Raw genomic sequence first — 20,353 nt, 5'->3', positions numbered from 1 at the left:
AGATTGCAAATCCTTTCAACAATGGAATATGAAATTTAAAGACCTACAGGGGAAACCTTTGACAAAAACACACCTTTTGACATTCAGGGAGACATAAACCGCCAACAGGGAAAGCACGGCTGAAGCTCATAAGAAATGCGAGTCATATGACGTGGTATTTTTATGACTCTCCCATTCAGTTGCCCCCCGCCGTCCCGTCTTATTCATGACTCCCTAATGGTGTATGTCTTTATTCGGATCCAGTCCGGATAGAAAAATATTCCGAGATTGCCGAGACTCAGATTTATTCCTCGTCGTTCCCGCGATATTGTTTGGGTCACGCGCGCTTTCCCGGGCTTTCTTGATTTATACGCTCATGAGAGGTGGCAGCGGGTTATGTATGGTGGGAACAGGGTCCCGTATTGACGCGTCTGTCTAAATATGTTGATATATAATTTACAGAATGGTAAATCGTGGATTCACTTAACCGTTTGAACGCGTGTTGATACTGTGATTAAAAGTCGGTTTTATTTATTATTTATTGTCATTTGTTGAAAACTTTCTCGCTTGGCGAATATTGTATTTCGATTTCTCCAACAAATGATTCAGACATAACTTACAGGTTTATAAGTTTTTATAGGTTTTAATTTTAAATTATTCTATTAATTTCTTCTTTTGTATTTCGTACGTTGCTACGTTTTAAATTAGTGAAACCTGCCAAAGTATGTATTAAACTAAAATACACACGTTCAGAGTAACAAGATAATCAACAACAGTCTGCTACTACTTAACATTTCACAGAACTTTCCCTAGGAAAACTATACAATAAGCGCGCAAAACTCCCTAATAAAGTTTTTATGTCGCTGATTAACTAAAATTACCGGTTGCGCTTATCTATCAACCATAAATCTGCCAGACAGGACGTCGTCGAAAAAATTAACATCCTTTAGAACAATCTTTAATTAATCTTGTATCCCATACTTTTACTTTTTGCTCTCGAATTTTGTATTCATGACAGCCCGGTAATAATTAATTTACGATGTGTTTGCAATGTAAAATTATTCGATTACCATACCTAATGGGAGTTCATGTTCAATTTGATGTAATTATTAGCAAATTACTTCACCAGCCTGGTTTGCTCTTGTCCATATTTTATTAACTGTAATTGATTTAATGCGGTGCGATTTTGCAACCGTTTTGAAATTATTATACCTCTTTCGTGGTTTCCGCGTTCTTAAAATTTGAAATGGAATCGATTACCTACTGCCATATGTATGTCCTTTGCACACCTATTCGAAAGGGGAAATTGTTATTCTTAATCAAAAATGCCATGTGGTATGGTGAAGTATACATCCTAAAGTCAACGATCCTATCTATATGGATCAGCTGTTGTCAATTGTTATTAAAAGAATCGTAGTTAAAGAGCCGTTCACAAAATGTGCTGACGACTAAAGCTGTATTTTATACCTCACTTTTTTACTGTGAGGACTAGTTTATGTGGCAGTTCATGTGGTAGTTGGTGTAGGAATCAGTGCTTGACAACGCTCTCTGTCTACGTATAATTTCAGTACACGGATCGTGACGGATGACAACTACTATCAAAAGTCGATGGTAATCTCTCAATGAAACAGAAGTCGACACACGACTTGTAGACTAAGAGATAACCTATAAAAAACTGTTAACTCGATTTCGAGCAGCGTACTCGAAAACTTATCAGTTTGGCACAGAGCACCTGCCTGAGAAGCAGCGTAACAGCTTTCGCCTCAAGGTGTGGTGAATCTGTGATAACGGTGATTGATGTCGGGCCCTCTGAACTGATAACAGAACACTGATTCCTCTTATCACGTTGTTTGTCCACATCGTAGTCAGTTCCTTTACACGAGCCGCCGACCCGTCCAGGTGCGGTACTCGGTACTCGGTCGTCAGATCAGTTGACTTATCACTCAGCAAACCGCGTTTCGAGTGCTCTACATTAGATCTGATGATTTTTGTAGTTTTGCAACACTTCGGTGTTTTATTGACGATTGACACGACATTAACTACACGTTTTCCCAGATTCATTGACCTCGTAAATCACCAATATCCACCAATAACATCCTATTGTCCGGTTTCTCCCTTGGTCGCTACGTCGCTACCACATCGCTACGGGAGTGAGTGGCGTAGTCGCTGGCCAGCTAAGTGATCACGAACCTACTTTCCCGCCTAATGGTTCATGGTGACATTTCTGAGGCGGCTTTCACGCAATACATCCACTCAAATGTGTCACTTTATCAAAATGGCGGCCGTGATCGGTCTTGCGTATTACATCACAATATTGCAAGACCGCTGGACTACGGTTTCGTCATTGGGTTAGGCTTCGTTTGTGTCCGAGCTGTGCACTTAGAAGATTCCGATAAGGAACACGTACATCGTTAAGAGTTAAAAAAATATTGTCAATTTGTTAAATTTGTAAAATTTTTCCGTGCCAATTGGAATGTTATATTGCCAGTGTAGGCGATATGTCTAGCAGTTAATTTTTCCCATTGACGCTGAAATTGATGGATTCATCGGTCCAAAAGCTTATCCTGTATACTGTAAAAAGTGAGGTGGACATTCGAAAACACGTCAAAACGGGAGGAGGAAGTTCTGAAATATTTACACATAAAAATTTTAATACTTTAATACTTTACAATGAAATTGCGACCATTGTCTGAGGATAGTCGTTTAGCAGATTAAAAGGCAAATTAAGTCCACTCAAATACAAAAGCCATTTTTTCTCGCAGCCCCTTTCTACTTAAGTACTTCTTCAGTTGTATTTGAGGGATTTTGCGGGCATTTTACATCACTATTACAAAAAAGATTCGGAATCTTAATCAGGTAAAAAAACCCTAAAACACAACAAGGTTTTCACACAATCCAATCCAATGCTAAAAAATAACAACAACAAAATCACAGAAACTTGAATTAGGCAAAACAAAAAAAAAACAACAAATACTGAAAGGAAACAATAATAATAGTTATATTATTACACCATTAGATAAAGACTCTACTTGGGCGTATTTTAAGCTAGATATGAAGGAAAGAAAAATGTATAATGAAGTAATATGCCTGTAATATAAGAACCTATATTAATGTAGCTTATTACTGACTAATACGCTCAATTGTTTCTGACCTCACAATTCGAACACATGAGACCACACCTAACAAGTTACAATATTTTCCCCCCTAACGATATATGTGTATTTTCAGAGTAACCCGTACGGTCTGAAGGAAGGAGGTACGACGGATATGTCTGCATGGACCAGTGCTGGACTACAACCCTCCACGGGCTACTACCCATACGACCCCACGCTAGCGGCCTACGGGTATGTATCTTTACAGTCACTACTCTGATCAAGAGTGTTCCAAAGCTTATAATTCACTAACACCTAATTTATCATGATGACGTGTTGCATAATGGGTTTCGAAGCGATTAGTAGCGCTGTGCGCCTTACTTTTAGAGCAATGTCTACTGCCTCCTTCAATCCAGCATATTCCCCCAATGGAAATACGTACACTCAAATCATTCAGTGTTGTTTGCCATCGACAAAATCAACGGACGAGTTTAAGAGTCATAAAAGGCACAGATGAAACCCTGGAATTTTTGTCTAGTGATATAAATAACTACTTGCTCCACGACGCATGCATTGAAAATGTGATTGTGATTCATAAAGCATAAAATAATAGCTAAACTACATTTCATACCAACCCCTCAAACTCAAATACATCTAATCCCCCAGCCGTGCGAGTATGTGTTAAGTATAGCGTCGACGGCAGTATATAGTTATTTGTTTTCTATTATTTCAAACAGCTGTTGAATCAATCGCAATACTATCGCTTTCACGTTCACACCCGCGCTAGGGCGGCGCCCTCTCCCTCCAAATTATAATGGCTTATCATCGCGATAAAAAAAGGATTTTCCCTCGCCCCAATCCTCCCCTCAGATCTTCCCTTATATTTCTGAAACCCTCTCAGGCGTTTCCTTTAACTTTATAAGCCGTTATATCTTTTTATTTGCTCTCAGAGTTATATGACGAGTCTAATCCTCTGTAACGTTGCGTTTTGAGTTATTGCACTTTACGCTTTATTTCAAGTACAACTTTACGTGTGCGTAAACCTTAACACGGTTATGGTTAAAGGGATAAACTCGTGTTTACAGACAGCGTTCAGGTGGGAAACGTTATAGAATAAGATTAACTATAGCAAAAACAAATACAAGTCGTACCTTTGGCATATAAAATATTATACCAACTGTAAACCATTACTGCCAATAATCGTATTACATATAAATCAGATCTAAATTGAAATTTGAGAAATTGGGTGTAGTGGAGAGAGGTCATTCGCACAGTGAAAGAGTCTAACCTGTAATTACGTAAGAGCCTTGCCTGAAAGAGTCATAATTCTTCATATTATATAAATGTGGACCAACAAATTAATTTAGACTCCGAATCGCCATAATAGCTATTGTCTGGAAACGATTCCAGCCTCCAAAACAGGTGTCCCGCTCCCAGAACAAAAAAGCCCAAATACTGTTACAAGTCCAATGTTGTAGTCTTCAGTTCTATCAGAACACAGTTTATTTTTTTACGGATTGTAAGTTAGTTTAAATATCCTTTCACCGACCAAACCTTTTAAAATTCATCTTTTAGGGTAATGTAGTTCTAAATTACCTACGTCTTACGAAGCAACATTTTATGGAGATATATTTTTCAGAATTACGTTTTACGAAATTACATTTTCGGAGTTGTGACTTTCGTAGCAGCGCCGGAAGAGCCGGAGGGTTGTAAGGTGTTCGACCGTTTCACACCACGGGGCGTGTATGACGATTGTGAAGTATAATGGACAGCGAGTTGCATTTGTGCAAATGATATACAATTTACCCAGCCGGGTAATAACAGGCAGGGCAGGAAGCTACAGAAGCCAATTTGGGGGAAATCACGCGTTTAAATTACCCCGCGTAATAATGCTGGAAACCGCTCTTACTTTACATAATTTACGGCGTCTGTCAAATTTCTAGATTAATTACTGTTTGGAACGGAAGTCGAAGCCTTTGAGATATCCTCGTTGGAGGGTCGGCTGAACGAGCTACTTGATTTTCGAAATCGTTTACACTCTTTACAGGATCGAGGATGGCGAAGTGAAAGTTGATCAGGTGGTTTTCAGATTTCTATATAAATCAAACATATACTAGCTTTAATATTATTTTTCAAGTATTTTGATATTTAATAAAAAATTTTTGTTCTTCCAGCGAGAAGTCTAAAATACTTTTTGAGGGTTAGAATCCATTGAAACAATGATTCAAATTTAATTATTTCTGCCAGTTGGCGGATGCGATCGTTTCGCGAAGATTTGACAAGTATTTTGTTATAATTTACATAAACACATTTTGTAACCGCTTTTACATAATACCAATAAACGAAAATAGAGTGCGTTATTTTTTATTCGTCTCTTTAAGAATACTTTCTAACGCTTAATTCATAAATGTATGTATACATTACTGCATTACCATTGAATTGACACTATTCAATGTAAGGTACCGGTAAGTATAAAGTCAATAAATAAACTTAATTCACACTCTAAATGTCCAAGGGTTATAAAATAACCAAAATTCCGCAACTTTTCATCTGATCGTAAACAGTAGTAACGAGTGGCCAGAGTTACGTTCGCGCCGTCCTGTTGTGACATCGCGCTAGTTCTGTTGTCATTATAAATCGGAATATTTGGCAGACGAGCCACACTTATCCCGTTAGTGTGGGACGAATGGACGAATATATAGCTGGGTAGGTGAATCGTGGCTTCCCGCGTTTTGCGCCGCCTCCGACTCCCCGCCAAAATATTGTAGGTTTAAAATTCCGGGGGATTTAAATATATGTAGACAATTTATCAAAATGCCATGTAGATGCCAACTAACAAAAAAAATTACAAGTTATTTATGGCAAGTTTTAAAATTGAGAAGTGTTTTAAAATTAAAATATTTTATACCCACACTACTCTTTTAATATACGAGGGTTTAGTAGGGAAAACAGCTGTTTGCCACCTTCTTAATAAAATTAAATTTCATTAGCCTACGTTCAAAAATCCTATATGCTTAAAAACTTTTGCAAAACTTATGACAGCTAGCCTGACCATACTACTGGACCGAATTACACGCGGTTGGTACCAAATGAAAGATATTTTCATGTAGATGTGCCAGAGAGCACAGAATAGAAAATTTCTATTCTGTGCTCTCTGAGATGTGCAGAATCCCTTTATAATTTAAAATTGGCTCAAAAATAAGCACAAAATGTATTTTAAATTTAAAAAATTTTATTGGGCCTTATGGGTTGCCATGTTAGTGACGAAATAACAACAAAATATAAACCGAAGATACTTCGTAGCGTTGATTCTCTAAAAATGATTCTCTGAGAAAATTTTTTTCCGAGTAATGCCTGAACCTCTTTCTTGATAGCTACCACCTACAACTCTATTCCTGTTTTATACTAGCACACGCAAATACTATTACATTGATTTAACACACCCAGTTTGCCCGCCCAAACACAAGGGCCTCGGTTTAATTTCTGAATGAGTTAGTCACGGCGAGATTTAATAGTTGCACGTAGCGGTTGCGTGGAGCTACCGGTACCCGCTAGACCGGTGACTGGTGAGTAACTGGCTTCATGATCACCGACCGTTCCACCCGAGCCTGCCGTGTTTATAACGAATATAAAATCGAAAATACGTGCGTTCGCCAGATACATCACTCGGTCGTGTTTGACTCCTCGGTTTCGGCGACATCCCTCACGCAATTCTGACCTTAGTTTGTTTTCGTTGGAAATTTACAGTTAAATTTCCTGCTTTTATCTTGGCAACTGTAATAGATTTTTTTTTACGTATACTAACATAAAATGTTTATTTGTTTTGTAGGCTACAGCCGTTACAAAGCTTTGCATTTAAACATGAGATAATTGCCCTTAAACATCCATGTTAAAAATGTTAAATTGGATAAATGAGATCAAAGGGTAGTTCAAGTGTAATAATTGTTAATTATGAAGTTACTTATTTGAAAAGGAACTTAGTTTGGGAAGAGAGGTAATCAAATTTTTTGCTGTGGTGTTAAAACCTTGTTTTGGTCAGGGGTTGAATGCAATGACACAATAGAAGTCCTCAATCCTCATATATATCCTACCCCCGCGCACACATATGTTACACACTAACTTATGGGTATTTAATTGTTTTGTTGTATATATGTAACTGTACATAATGAAGGATCGGTTGGTTTAGCCGATAGAGCGCAGTGTCCCCCAGGTCCTGGCTTCAGCTCCTACCAACCACTGTTGGTTACGAGGTCATAATTTTCCCTGTGGTTCTGACCTCACCTTACGATTAAAAGGCGATTAATCTTTCAAAGAAAATGTTCTCTACTCGAGAAAACTCTTTCCAGTCTTCCACTAAAGCCTAATCACTTTCGTCTCCACTTTCCCTTTCCCCCTTACAACACGAGCCAAAGACAGTTTTAGCCACTCTAGTTTCCCACGGTCGCCACTTGCCACCTGGTAGCTGTTTGGTCGCATAGCTGCGAGGATTATTGGTATTGACTATTCTCAGCCTATAATCCCCTGTTTTCCCCTACCGCAGGAAAAACATCCGCGGGGTGAGATGAGCTGATTGGCCGGCGAACACTTATATCACAACAGATTAGTCTGAATCTGATACGAATTATTGACAAAGTAATATGCCTACGTCACGTGGGAAAGAGAGTTACTTCTGTTTAGTGTCTAGAGTTGTTTGTTGTTGTTTTTCGTAAAGGTCGACGTGCTTGGGGACATGAGTCTTGTACAAGAGATGTTAAACATATGCCAGGAGATCCAGAAGGACCGTGATGTTAATACGGTTAAACTTATGACCAATGTTTTGGATGCTCTGCAGACGAGGATGCATCTTTGTGGAAAAGTACAGTTTAACTGTGCGGTATGTAAAAAATACTACAGAAGAACTGTAATGTTAAGTAAGCAACTAAATCGACCTTGGAATTAACTAGACGAAAAACCGAGAATTTCTATAGCTTGGCCAAGCATATACAATCATAGCACCAAGAGAAAACAACCCCGACGTCAAAACAAATCCGAAACCATGTAAAACGACCCGACTAATCTCATAACGGTGGAAACAAGAAAACACGAGTTATCGGAACTTTAAATCACAAACACAAATCCCTTTTATTAACGAGAGCCTAGAGGAGAAACATTTTGTTAAACCGTTCTGGTTAGGAAGCGACAAGAGGGATGCGCAGCGCGCGCAATTTGTCGGGGGCGGCTCAAAATGGCGGGTACCGGTCGATCGTGGCGCGGCGGACGGCAGGTGCTTCAACTACTTGAAGACACGGGTAATCTTGTTCTCAACAAAGAGCGAGCGAATTGATTCCAAACCTACCCCGACTTGCCGCAATCCTCAGGGGCGGGGGAGGGAGGGTTCCACTAGTTTGTGAAGCGATTTGTCTAAACGGCGACTCGTTGTCGTTTTCGTTTCTTCCACAATTGCTATTCTGTCTCTCGTGGCAATTGTGCATTTTGAGAAGTGTAACGGTAACTGTTATATTCGTGGTTGCGAATTTTCATCAGCCGTTGAGAAGTTTTGGTGATTTCAAAGTTTGTATCAATTTTCAACAAACAATCCGCGAAATAACTTAGTTGGATTTGTGTAGCACAGTATCTACTGAAATGCTCCGTTTCAAAGGCATAAAATATATACAAAAATGTATATATAGTCTATATATTCGTTTAAAAACGTCGATTCCTGAGATGTTTTAAGTGAACAATTCTGAGGACAAATGACATAATGACTCCATCAGTGCAGCTATACCATGTTGAACACTGTATTAAACATTGCCAACAAGAATTACATAAACGTTTATCATTTACATCACGCGTACACTGTAGCAATCCACCAAGAAAACAAGACCCATTACCGAATTAAAATTCAAAACTTTTACAACCTAAAAAACCTATATCGACCGTCGAAACCAACGAGAGTATTAACCTAATCGCGCGATCTTATCACAGATGAAATTATAGAAGCACATGTTGAACAGTTTCATGAACGGCCATCAATTGATATGCTGAATAAATTACTATTAATTGGTAAACTGCCTAAAAATACGGTTTATGAACGAATTAGCATAAACAGGTGACCGGCGGTGCTTGGACCGAGCAGGTGGGGCTCCGGAAATTCACCTAAATAACAAATTCTACCTGTCCACATTTTGACGGGGGAGATTATTTCAAAACAATAACCGGACGATGGTGTGAACGCGATCTAGTCCCTCTAATGCTTCCATTAGTTTTCCAGCGCGTGCGTTATTAATCGAACGCCGCTCGCCGGCCCCACTCTATTCACCATCATTAATAAAGCCGGGGAGAAATTTTCCTGGGTTGGACCGTGTTTGATGGTTTTGAACGATATCGGCTTTTGGGTTGGATTGCAAATAGTTTAATTGTTAGCGCTGTAAATTTGTAGGACCCGAATTTACTTTTAGATCATTTGACTTTGTTTCATTTTCGATTTCTAAAAGGTCTTCTCGTTATAAATTTCTGACACGAACATTTTTTATAATCCTTGACCATAATTGCAAATTAGGCTAGTTTAGATATTAGGATGGTTAGATATTACACATTAGGATAGTTTAGATTTAGTAACTTGAGTTAGTTTGAAAATCATGTATCATGAAACTCGCTTGTAAATAAAGGCATTTTTATTTATTTAATATTTATTTATTTATTATTAGACTCGTATTATCACAAAGTACAATAAAAAACAAAAACCTACTAAAACTTTATAAAAGTATTTCCCCATCTGTGAATTTCAAAGCTCCAACAGCCTTTATCAATAAATACATTACGAATCTTCCCCATCTTAAAATGCACAAAAGTAGTAAAAAATCGCAAAATAAATATGAAAACAACAGAACCAAGTCACAAAAGGATGAATAACACATCGCTAATTCCCATTCCGCTTTTTCCGTCGTGTAAAAAGCTTTACGCGAGACGCGCGGATTAGCGTGACGTTTTTCATCAAACGTCACAAAACAACAAATCAAGGCGAACACCCTGACATCGTGACAGACTCTTCTGAAAGCTCTATTTGTTTTTCCCTATAAATAATGTATCGCGTACGGTAGCGCACCGCAGCCGTGTGGGGTGAGGGGGGGGGTATTAGATCGATGCTGTAACAAGCTCTTTGTTGTCATAGTTACCACAGCGTCCTGGAGTCGGAGTCTCTCAACCCTTCCGGCACAACAATGCTACAGGGGAGGGGGGGGGGGTACAGTGCAACTTGCTGGTTCCACAAGGCTGATGAAAGGGATGAGATTGCGTTTCCGATTGTTGAGTCTCGGGTTGATTCCAAGTAAAAAAAGAGACAATCAGATATATATTTAGTGACGTACATAAATGTATCTGATGTGTGAGCAAACAGAGGAAGAGGAATACAGAAAACGGGGTTTTAATTTGAAGATTAGTAAATATCTTTTGTGAATTTTAAGTTATACAGTGTATAGTGTATGGCTTGGGTACGTGCACCGTAACATTTTCACATTTTGGTCATACTGCAAAAATATTCAACATAAAACACTCTTTGATTGTAAATTAAACCAATATTTTATCTTAAACACTAAGGCCCGATACATTTAACAATACCAACGAGCCCTGGGCATCCCAAACATCCCAAACCAGAATCTCAACAACCAAAACGTGTTCCGCAATTAATTGAAAAACAGATAAACAGTTAACGACAGAGAAAGCCAAAAACCATTAGAGCCGATTTATAACACCGGGGCCATCCGTTTAATTGTAACCGCTCGCCCAACAATTAATCCCCCGGCCATAAATAACGCAAATTAATTAGGTATAACGCGTTATTTATTTAAATATGCGCAGATAGAGCCATACCGTAATAATTAGCGAGGTATTATGTATCCAGAGATTATCAGGAGATGCCCATTATGTGCGATCTTCCCCTATAACCGTCTCGGGTTGTTGCCACGTCGTAAATATGATTGGGAATTTGCATGGATTATGTGCGGCTCCCGGCGACGCTTAATTATAACTGTTTTGTTTGGACGTTAATGATGTAAAATTGTTGCCGGTTATCTTTGGATCGCACATCCGTCGTGTCACTCAGTGTTCCACCTTCGACTCTCCACCTGCTACAGTTCACACTAGCACATCGAGTACTTTATTTGGGTATTTTGATTAATTAAGTTATATTGTTTCCTTGGAATATTTTTTTTTAGCCAGAATAGTTTTACAGTACTACTAAACTAAATTATGTTGTGCAGTAGTTATCTAATGAAATGAAAACACACGGGTGGTTTTTAACATATAATCCAATCGATTTCTTGCGTTATTATCATTAACGTAATTTAATGGCCGTAGTAGTGCTGTAGTAAGTTCCTCAATGTTCACTCATCTTAAAATAACTTTCTAAAGTGTTTAATGCAAAAGTTTATGTAATACTGTCACTAAAATTTACTTACTACCGAATTCTCCACTCCTTCAACGACAAAATACAAGATATGGCAGACCTTATTCACAACACTTGTCTAAATGAAAATGTAGGTTATAGCTAGCAAAACAACGTTACCTACCCTTATTAAAACATCTAGACCTGATTCTGTGGTTACTTAAAATATATCTAATAAAAAAACAGATAGGTAGAAATATATACTTCCAATAAGAAGAGTAACATCTCGGCGAGACGAAAATAAGGAAATAAAATGTGGATACAGGTGGAGTGTTTACACAGAGAGTCCCCAGAGAGCGGTCGCAACATTGGGGAAAACAGGGGCTTGGAGAAAAACAATCTAGAGAGTGGTAGTCCGCCATCTTGACTGGGGTTTATTGGTCCCAAGCCAGCGTGTCGCGGTTAAATGGGGTGAACCTCTCACATGTGTTGTGTACACGTTGTACATACAGTGTACACGACGAGGTAGGCTTAGTGTACCACGTGTACACGGTACAACGGGGTGAACCTCTCACATGTGTTGTATACACGTAGTACATACAGTGTACACGACGAGGTAGGCTTAGTGTACCACGTGTACACGGTACAACGGGGTGAACCTCTCACATGTGTTGTATACACGTAGTACATACAGTGTACACGACGAGGTAGGCTTACTGCACCACGTGTACACGGTACAATGAGGTGAACCTTTCACATGTGTTGTATACACGTAGTACATACAGTGTACACGACGAGGTAGGCTTACTGCACCACGTGTACACGGTACAATGAGGTGAACCTTTCACATGTGTTGTATACACGTAGTACATACAGTGTACACGACGAGGTAGGCTTACTGCACCACGTGTACACGGTACAATGGGTTTAACCTCTCACATGTGTTGTGTACACGTTGTACATACAGTGTACACGACTAGGTAGGCTTACTGTACCACATGTACACTGTACAACGGGGTGAACCTCTCACATGTGTTGTGTACACGTTGTACATACAGTGTACACGACGAGGTAGGCTTAGTGTACCACGTGTACTCGGTACAATGAGGTGAACCTCTCACATGTGTTGTGTACACGTTGTACATACAGTGTACACGACTAGGTAGGCTTACTGCACCACGTGTACACGATACAATGGGGTGAACCTCTCACATGTGTTGTGTACACGTTGTACATACAGTGTACACGACTAGGTAGGCTTACTGCACCACGTGTACACGGTACAATGGGGTGAACCTCTCACATGTGTTGTGTACACGTTGTATATACAGTGTACACGACTAGGTAGGCTTACTGCACCACGTGTACACGATACAATGGGGTGAACCTCTCACATGTGTTGTGTACACGTTGTACATACAGTGTACACGACGAGGTAGGCTTACTGCACCACGTGTACACGGTACAATAAGGTGAACCTCTCACATGTGTTGTGTACACGTTGTACATACAGTGTACACGACGAGGTAGGCTTGCTGCACCACGTGTACACGGTACAATGGGGTGAACCTCTCACATGTGTTGTGTACACGTTGTGCATACAGTGTACACGACGATGTAGGCTTAGCTTACTGCGTCATGTGTACACGGTACAATGGGGTGAACTTCTCACATGTGTTGTGTACACGTTGTACATACAGTGTACACGACGAGGTAGGCTTAGTGTACCACGTGTACACGGTACCATGGGGTGAACCTTTTACATGTGTTGTGTACACGTAGTACATACAGTGTACACGACGAGGTAGGATTACTGTACCACGTGAACACAGTACAATGAGGTGAACCTCTCACATGTGTTGTGTACACGTTGTACATACAGTGTACACGACGAGGTAGGCTTGCTGCACCACGTGTACACGGTACAATGGGGTGAACCTCTCACATGTGTTGTGTACACGTTGTGCATACAGTGTACACGACGATGTAGGCTTAGCTTACTGCGTCATGTGTACACGGTACAATGGGGTGAACCTCTCAAATGTGTTGTGTACACGTTGTACATACAGTGTACACGACGAGGTAGGCTTAGTGTACCACGTGTACACGGTACCATGGGGTGAACCTTTTACATGTGTTGTGTACACGTAGTACATACAGTGTACACGACGAGGTAGGATTACTGTACCACGTGAACACAGTACAATGAGGTGAACCTCTCACATGTGTTGTGTACACGTTGTACATACAGTGTACACGACGAGGTAGGCTTACTGTACTACGTGTACACGGTACAATGGGGTGAACCTCTCACATGTGTTGTGTACACGTAGTACATACAGTGTACACGACGAGGTAGGCTTACTGCACCACGTGTACACTGTACAATGGGGTGAACCTCTCACATGTGTTGTGTACACGTTGTACATACAGTGTACACGACGAGGTAGGCTTACTGTACTACGTGTACACGGTACAATGGGGTGAACCTCTCACATGTGTTGTGTACACGTAGTACATACAGTGTACACGACGAGGTAGGCTTACTGCATCACATGTACACGGTACAATGGGGTGAACCTCTCACATGTGTTGTGTACACGTTGTACATACAGTGTACACGACGAGGTAGGCTTACTGTACTACGTGTACACGGTACAATGGGGTGAACCTCTCACATGTGTTGTGTACACGTTGTACATACAGTGTACACGACGAGGTAGGCTTACTGCACCACATGTACACTGTACAATGGGGTGAACCTCTCTCATGTGTCAAGTACACGTTGTACTAACAGTGTACGTGATGAGGTAGGCTTGCTGAACGTGTACATAGTACGGTATATTTACTGTATCATTTGACGAAACTCTTATATTAAATGTGTAGGTACACATAAATTATATGAGGTGTACACAAATAGGTTAGCTTCCATCATACAAAGTGTACGCAACAAAAATCAAATGATTACCTGATTGTATCATGTACACGTCTAATGCCCAAAGGACTGCGCAACTCATTAATGCAGAAATGAAGAATTTGTAAGCAATGACATTAAAATCATCAAATTGATTTTATAAAATAAGAAAACTACTTGTCCGATACAATACTACCAAAAAGTATTCAAACGCAGTTAATTATTCATTTTATGACATTATAAAAGTAACTAAACAAACAATTAATTAGATCAATCGTAGCCTACAACACGTAAGAAAAAAATAGTATTGGTAAATATCATTAAACCCGAACCTTATGACACATAAGCAAGAGCAAAAAGCACCCTGTTTCCGATACCCTACCAATAACGTTCTACATTATACTTAAAAACTCAAAAGTACTCACAATCATGAAACTTGTATCATTTGAGAATAACCAACCGGAATAATACAACTCTCAATCAAACCCTGCTCACAAGTCAGCACTCATTATTAAACACTGACAACAATCGTTTGAAGATCCAGTGACTACCGGATCACGGGATTACCCGGTAAATAACCGTCTATTGGCGCGGCGAGGGCGGTTTGTTTGCCGCGAAATAAGCCGTCACCCGACTCAATAAAAGGGCCATTGGAGGGCGTGGGTGCATATAAAGGCGTTCGATTTCCATATTGAATCAGCGGCGGAGACTAGGGTGGGACTATACATCTGGCAAGTGTGGAGCGCTTGATGTCTATCTAGGATTGTTTGTTGGATAGCGCGCTACATTTGTTAAATATTTGTTCAAGGTTTCGTGTAAACTACTGATGTGAAATTTGGAGGTAAGACATCGTCAAGCACAAGAGAATAATTAGTTGGATTTTTCGTTCATCCAGAATTTACTGGGGTTGTTCGGGATTCGAGGACTTTCTGGATCATCGGATTTTTCAAGACTTTGGTCGGTGACGTCCAGAAATTTTCTGACCCAAAGGATTAGTGTGAACTACTTCCATCTACTTCACACAGAAATAATCACCTCCTCTTTATTCAGTACCAATAAAATAACCAAATAAACACCTAAAAAAACAAAATAGCCTAATGGATGGTAAGAATAAGAAATCATCTACTTCTCATCATAAAAATGTCCAATGAACAAAGGAGGAGCCATTTACCTCCACTATTACTTTTGGGGAAGTTACAAGCACATTGAGTAAAAAGAAGTACAAAATAATTAATTCATAAAACCTTTACACAAATAATAGTTTAAATTTTTGATGCCTTAATTAAAATCATACTGTATGTTGAAAAATCACAGTAGACAAAAACAGTATACATTAGATGATTATAAATATTTCCAAGACCAATATGTCATTTGTATAATAGTTACTTTGTTATTATTATTTTTCAATTTCTAAACTAAATTATTATTTGTTACTATAAATCAGTGACACATGTTGATTTATACATTTCAACAGTTTACAATCCCAGTCCCACAACTGACAGGAGGCCTGATGTAGGCAGTTCCCCCAATAGTATTTCAATGTAATGTCCCATGCATCACTGGAGACAAGCTAAACAGAGAATTGTGAATGCGAGGGAAACACGCGCGATGAAAAAATACGTAGAAGATACGTAAAACAAGGGGTATTGTCATAAATACGCTGAACTACGGTAGAGGGACGACACGCTAGCGAATACGGTACCAAGCTACCTGCTATGGCTGTCGTAGCGGGGAACATCATTATATTTCACCGTACAAACAATGAAGATACATAAAATAACTAAGAGTTCAGTTTAGTATACTACAACAGCGTTCCGTGTAATCAAAAACGGGTTTCCTTTCTTAAAACTGTGAGTTAAAGAAATATTCTCAGATAGGTTGCGTCTCCATCTTAATTAATTGATAATGTACAATTGATCGAGGGATAGCAAATTGACCTAGTAAGGTCTGACGGTTTACTAAACGACTTGTATGCACTTATGAAAAAAATAAACTTCATAAGCAACGTATGAATAAAATAACCGTCCTTAAAAAATATATAGATTTCATAAGGTGCCGACACAAATCTTAAGGACAATAAAAAATATCCTACACTCGTTTTTTTACTGATATTTTAGAATACATTCAATAAACTCTTTGGATATCGCTGATGGCGTATTAATTTGAAATGCAGCTTAGAAGGTATTTCGAAAACAATAAACACGCTTAAAATGTGTGTATGTATTTTGAAAATATTAAATTCTCCAGTCCCTCGTGACTCATGTTTGGAAGCATACAACTTTTTTACTTAATATTTTGAAAATACCGAACTAACTCAAATAAACATTTTCCTCAAACACAAGATTCCTTCCTAGACCTCAAACCAAAACATCAGAAACAAAACAAAACCTCCAACCCTTGAGGTGACTCATGTATATAAATATCCTCCAACTCTCAGCGTCCCCACATAAATAACGGGGATGACCCATGGTGGAGGCGGTAGCGGTGACAAACTGAGCAGTGAGCAGTGAGCACCGCGATGCTCGTGAGCACTCCTGAGTGTTCGTGCATGCTCCGTGCACTGTGCACCGTGCATGCTCCTCTACGATTTGTCCCTACACCACGGCCACATAAGTCAGCTCTTGCCTTTTATGGTATACATTCCCAGACCCTCTTTGGAATTCCTCCTCGATTTATTGTAAAAGTTTCCCAGTTTTTTTTTTTTACAGAATTCTTTAAGTTAAAGGGGAACCTTCCATTAAGCGGAGTGGTAATTAATTAATAGTTAAACTTATATACCCATTTTGAAAGTTACATTTTTAGTTATTAACACTAAATTGTACAAGTAGTTTTATGCGATTTAAGATTGTGACAACAAAACCTACAGAAAAAAAACTTGGTATCATTTAAATGATTTAGATGTACGCAATAATAAATAAACCTAGAATAAAAGCTATGGCTAATCTGGTTCTTTTACTCAACACGGTCTCAATACAGTATTGTTTAATGTTAAAGGAACTTACAGTTCTAATACTTAAAAGAATTGTTTATAGTAAGCTTGAAACATAACGTATACAGTATTGTACCGGTGACTGTTTAAATAATATACACTACTTTTAGTATCTCAACACTCTGTATTTTTATAACACTAAGTAATCTATTCTGCAAGTACCGACATATCGCATTGGCATTGACTCAATCTCTAAATACATACACATACAAATTCATTTCGTATCGAGTCCGCGCGTCGCGTCCTCAGATTAAACAAATGCGGACTTTATGGCGTCATTTATGTCTTTCTTATGGCTCCGCTTTATGGTGGTTTTTATGGTGTTCTTTGAACCTAATGACTAGACACCGCGTATAAACCTCGCATTTATGGAGTGCTTCGCTCTTCAACATGGTGTTGCTTTATCGCGTTGAAATAAACTAAACTTAATTATGCGACTAAAGATATCGTAATTTAATCACTCACATTTGAAACAGTTTCAGACACAATGGAAAAAAACGTAAGCACGTTGTGAGGTCAACACTCGAAGCGGTGCTTTACTTTTGCCCCATAGAGCAATACTAGACTGCATAAGACCGTAACAATGCCATTGTCATTTTTCCACACATGTCTTTCGCTTTTAATAAAACACAGTGTTTATGTGATGAAATATTAATAAAAACATCGTGGCTCTGTAACTTTGTATATATAAATAATTCTTATACGATGAAAACTTTAAATCACCAAGGTAGCAAATTAATTTAGTAAAATTATATACAAAGTAAATAATATATGGTTCAACACAAGTAGCTCATTGCAGAATTTCACCAGAGGGTTTCAGCCAAAATTTACATTATTCTGGACTCACGATCCTAAAATGGGAATAAAACACTAATCGCTTCATTTTTTTTAAGGGAGTCCTCATGCAAAGATACTTCTCAATATTTTGTTTATATCTCAGGGCTTTGGATTAGCTTTGAACCCCCGGGTTACACTACCATGGCATTGCTAAAATCTTTTGGCAAACAGTAAGATTTGAATCCAGGTATCTAGTGTAGAAGTTCCGCGCATCCCTTGTCCAGAAATGTCACTTTGAATTTTCAAAAAAGCAATAAAACAACGAAGAAAAAACAAAGTAAATTACAATATTGTTGGTTCAACGTCAACTCATATCAAAAAGCTCTATCAAACACGTTTTATAATCCCTGTACCTACAAGACTACTTCAAACTTTCTTCATGTACCATATAACTAATAATTCGGAACTATTTTCCAGGTACGGGGCGAGCTACGACCTGGCGGCGCGGCGGAAGAATGCGACGCGAGAATCGACGGCGACACTGAAGGCGTGGCTGAACGAGCACAAGAAGAACCCTTACCCGACCAAAGGCGAGAAGATCATGTTGGCGATCATCACCAAGATGACGCTGACGCAGGTGTCGACGTGGTTCGCCAACGCGCGACGGAGACTGAAGAAGGAGAACAAGATGACGTGGGAGCCGAAGAACAAGACGGACGATGATGACGACGCCATCATCTCAGACTGTGATGACAAGAGCAAAGATGACCTGATGATGGACGATGATAAGATGAAGGACCATCGGATGGGGAAAGGTATGTTGTAAGGTGGTAGGTGGGGTGAGAGCTGTGGATCAAAATAAGCTAGATGATTTTCAAACAGTCAAAAAGATCTTGAAAATTGAGCATGCTTTCTTTCGAAGGAAAAACCCACTAAATTAACACGTATATCTGTTCATTGCATCTAATTCATCAACATCCGATCACGAGATACAGTTTTAGTAATTAGAACGCTTAATCTGGATCTTTTCAGTGACAAGAGTACAATACATGTGTGCTCTCAAAATAACGACCGAAGAAGTAGAAGTTGTCGAAATGAACAGTAATTGTTTTGGCCATTTGCCAACTCTTTTGAATGAAATAATTTCGCAATGCAAACTCACTACACGTGTTTATTATACCTACACCATATAGCGAACCCATGAAACATATACAAAGAGTACTTCAGGAACATTATAGAGTTCTTGTCTATCCACCCATTGTAAGCGTCCACTAATCACGAATTATAAAAATACACCAGAACATTTGTTTATCCATTTACAATCTTTATAGCCTTAATTAACCATCTTATGTTAATTGCGTATGTCGCGCACGCATTCTGAGCCTCTTGAGGTAATAGTTGTGAGAAAATTAACGGAATTAAGAGTAAATTGGAGTTATTTCTGGCGTAAGTGAGCAATTACCGTCGTTGCCAGGCCGTTTGTTCCCAAGTACCAGGACTGGTGACAAGTGCAGCCAATCAGAGGCCACGACGCTTATAACTTGCCATTCTTGGCAGAAAACACCATTTCAAATTAATCATGAATCTAACTTAGGCATAATAAACTGCAATAATTCAACGTGCATATTATTTGTCTGTGGCAAGAATCCTCAGGTCAGTCTTAATCCTCAATACATTTGCCAAAGTAATTCAATATAAAAACTATCGATAAAACAGAAAATCCTATTTGAAACTACATCCTACCCTTAAAATTGTTTTAAGATCTGGTAAAACTTCAGAAGTCCACTTATACTTTGTTGGCAATCAAAGCCCAATCCAGAATCTGGAGACTACTTTTGCCCTACTGAGGCTTCATTTGATCTATAGCACACAGAGACTCTTCACCCTTTTTTCAAACCTGTGAAAATTAAAGATAAAACAGTGCAGTAATCAATCGTTATCAGGAACAATAATGACGAAAACACTCTTATGTTCTCGCTAAGTCAATTTAAATGTTTAAAAAATAGAAGACCACAACCAATATCATTAGTGGGTTAGGATTCTGACCAGCTTTTGCACTGCGTATGGTTATCATATATATTGTTCTCTCAGAAGTTATTAGACGTGAAGGTGATTATTCAGGCACTACTGTTTCTACAGCTCTGACACTGGAGTAGTTAGAACACTATCCTTTTACTCTCTCTATGAAGAACCATGACGAAAAATGTAAAGTCATTGCAAAGGTTTAAGTCATTGCAGCA

The 20,353-nt window shown here is 39.0% G+C and overlaps 1 protein-coding gene across 3 annotated transcripts in view; it reads left to right on the top strand.

Annotated features, from left to right (window-relative positions):
* LOC129004795 (homeobox protein araucan-like) overlaps positions 1 to 20,353 on the top strand; it is a 120,750-nt gene that overhangs the window by 81,653 nt on the left and 18,744 nt on the right. For all 3 annotated transcript variants that reach the window (XR_008491763.1, XR_008491764.1, XM_054433436.1), the window contains 2 exons: positions 3,208 to 3,323; positions 18,591 to 18,928. Coding sequence is in view for 1 of the 3 variants with exons in the window: in XM_054433436.1 (XP_054289411.1) it covers positions 3,208 to 3,323; positions 18,591 to 18,928 (454 nt within the window). In the remaining 2 variants the exon portion in view is untranslated. The remainder of the gene's footprint in view (positions 1 to 3,207; positions 3,324 to 18,590; positions 18,929 to 20,353) is intronic.

This window comes from Macrosteles quadrilineatus, unplaced genomic scaffold (genome assembly GCF_028750875.1).
Source record: "Macrosteles quadrilineatus isolate MER2022 unplaced genomic scaffold, UCM_ALF_1.0 Scaffold_11__1_contigs__length_5352618, whole genome shotgun sequence".
In the NCBI taxonomy this organism is placed as follows: domain Eukaryota; kingdom Metazoa; phylum Arthropoda; class Insecta; order Hemiptera; family Cicadellidae; genus Macrosteles; species Macrosteles quadrilineatus.
This window is presented reverse-complemented; position numbering and strand designations above follow the sequence as displayed.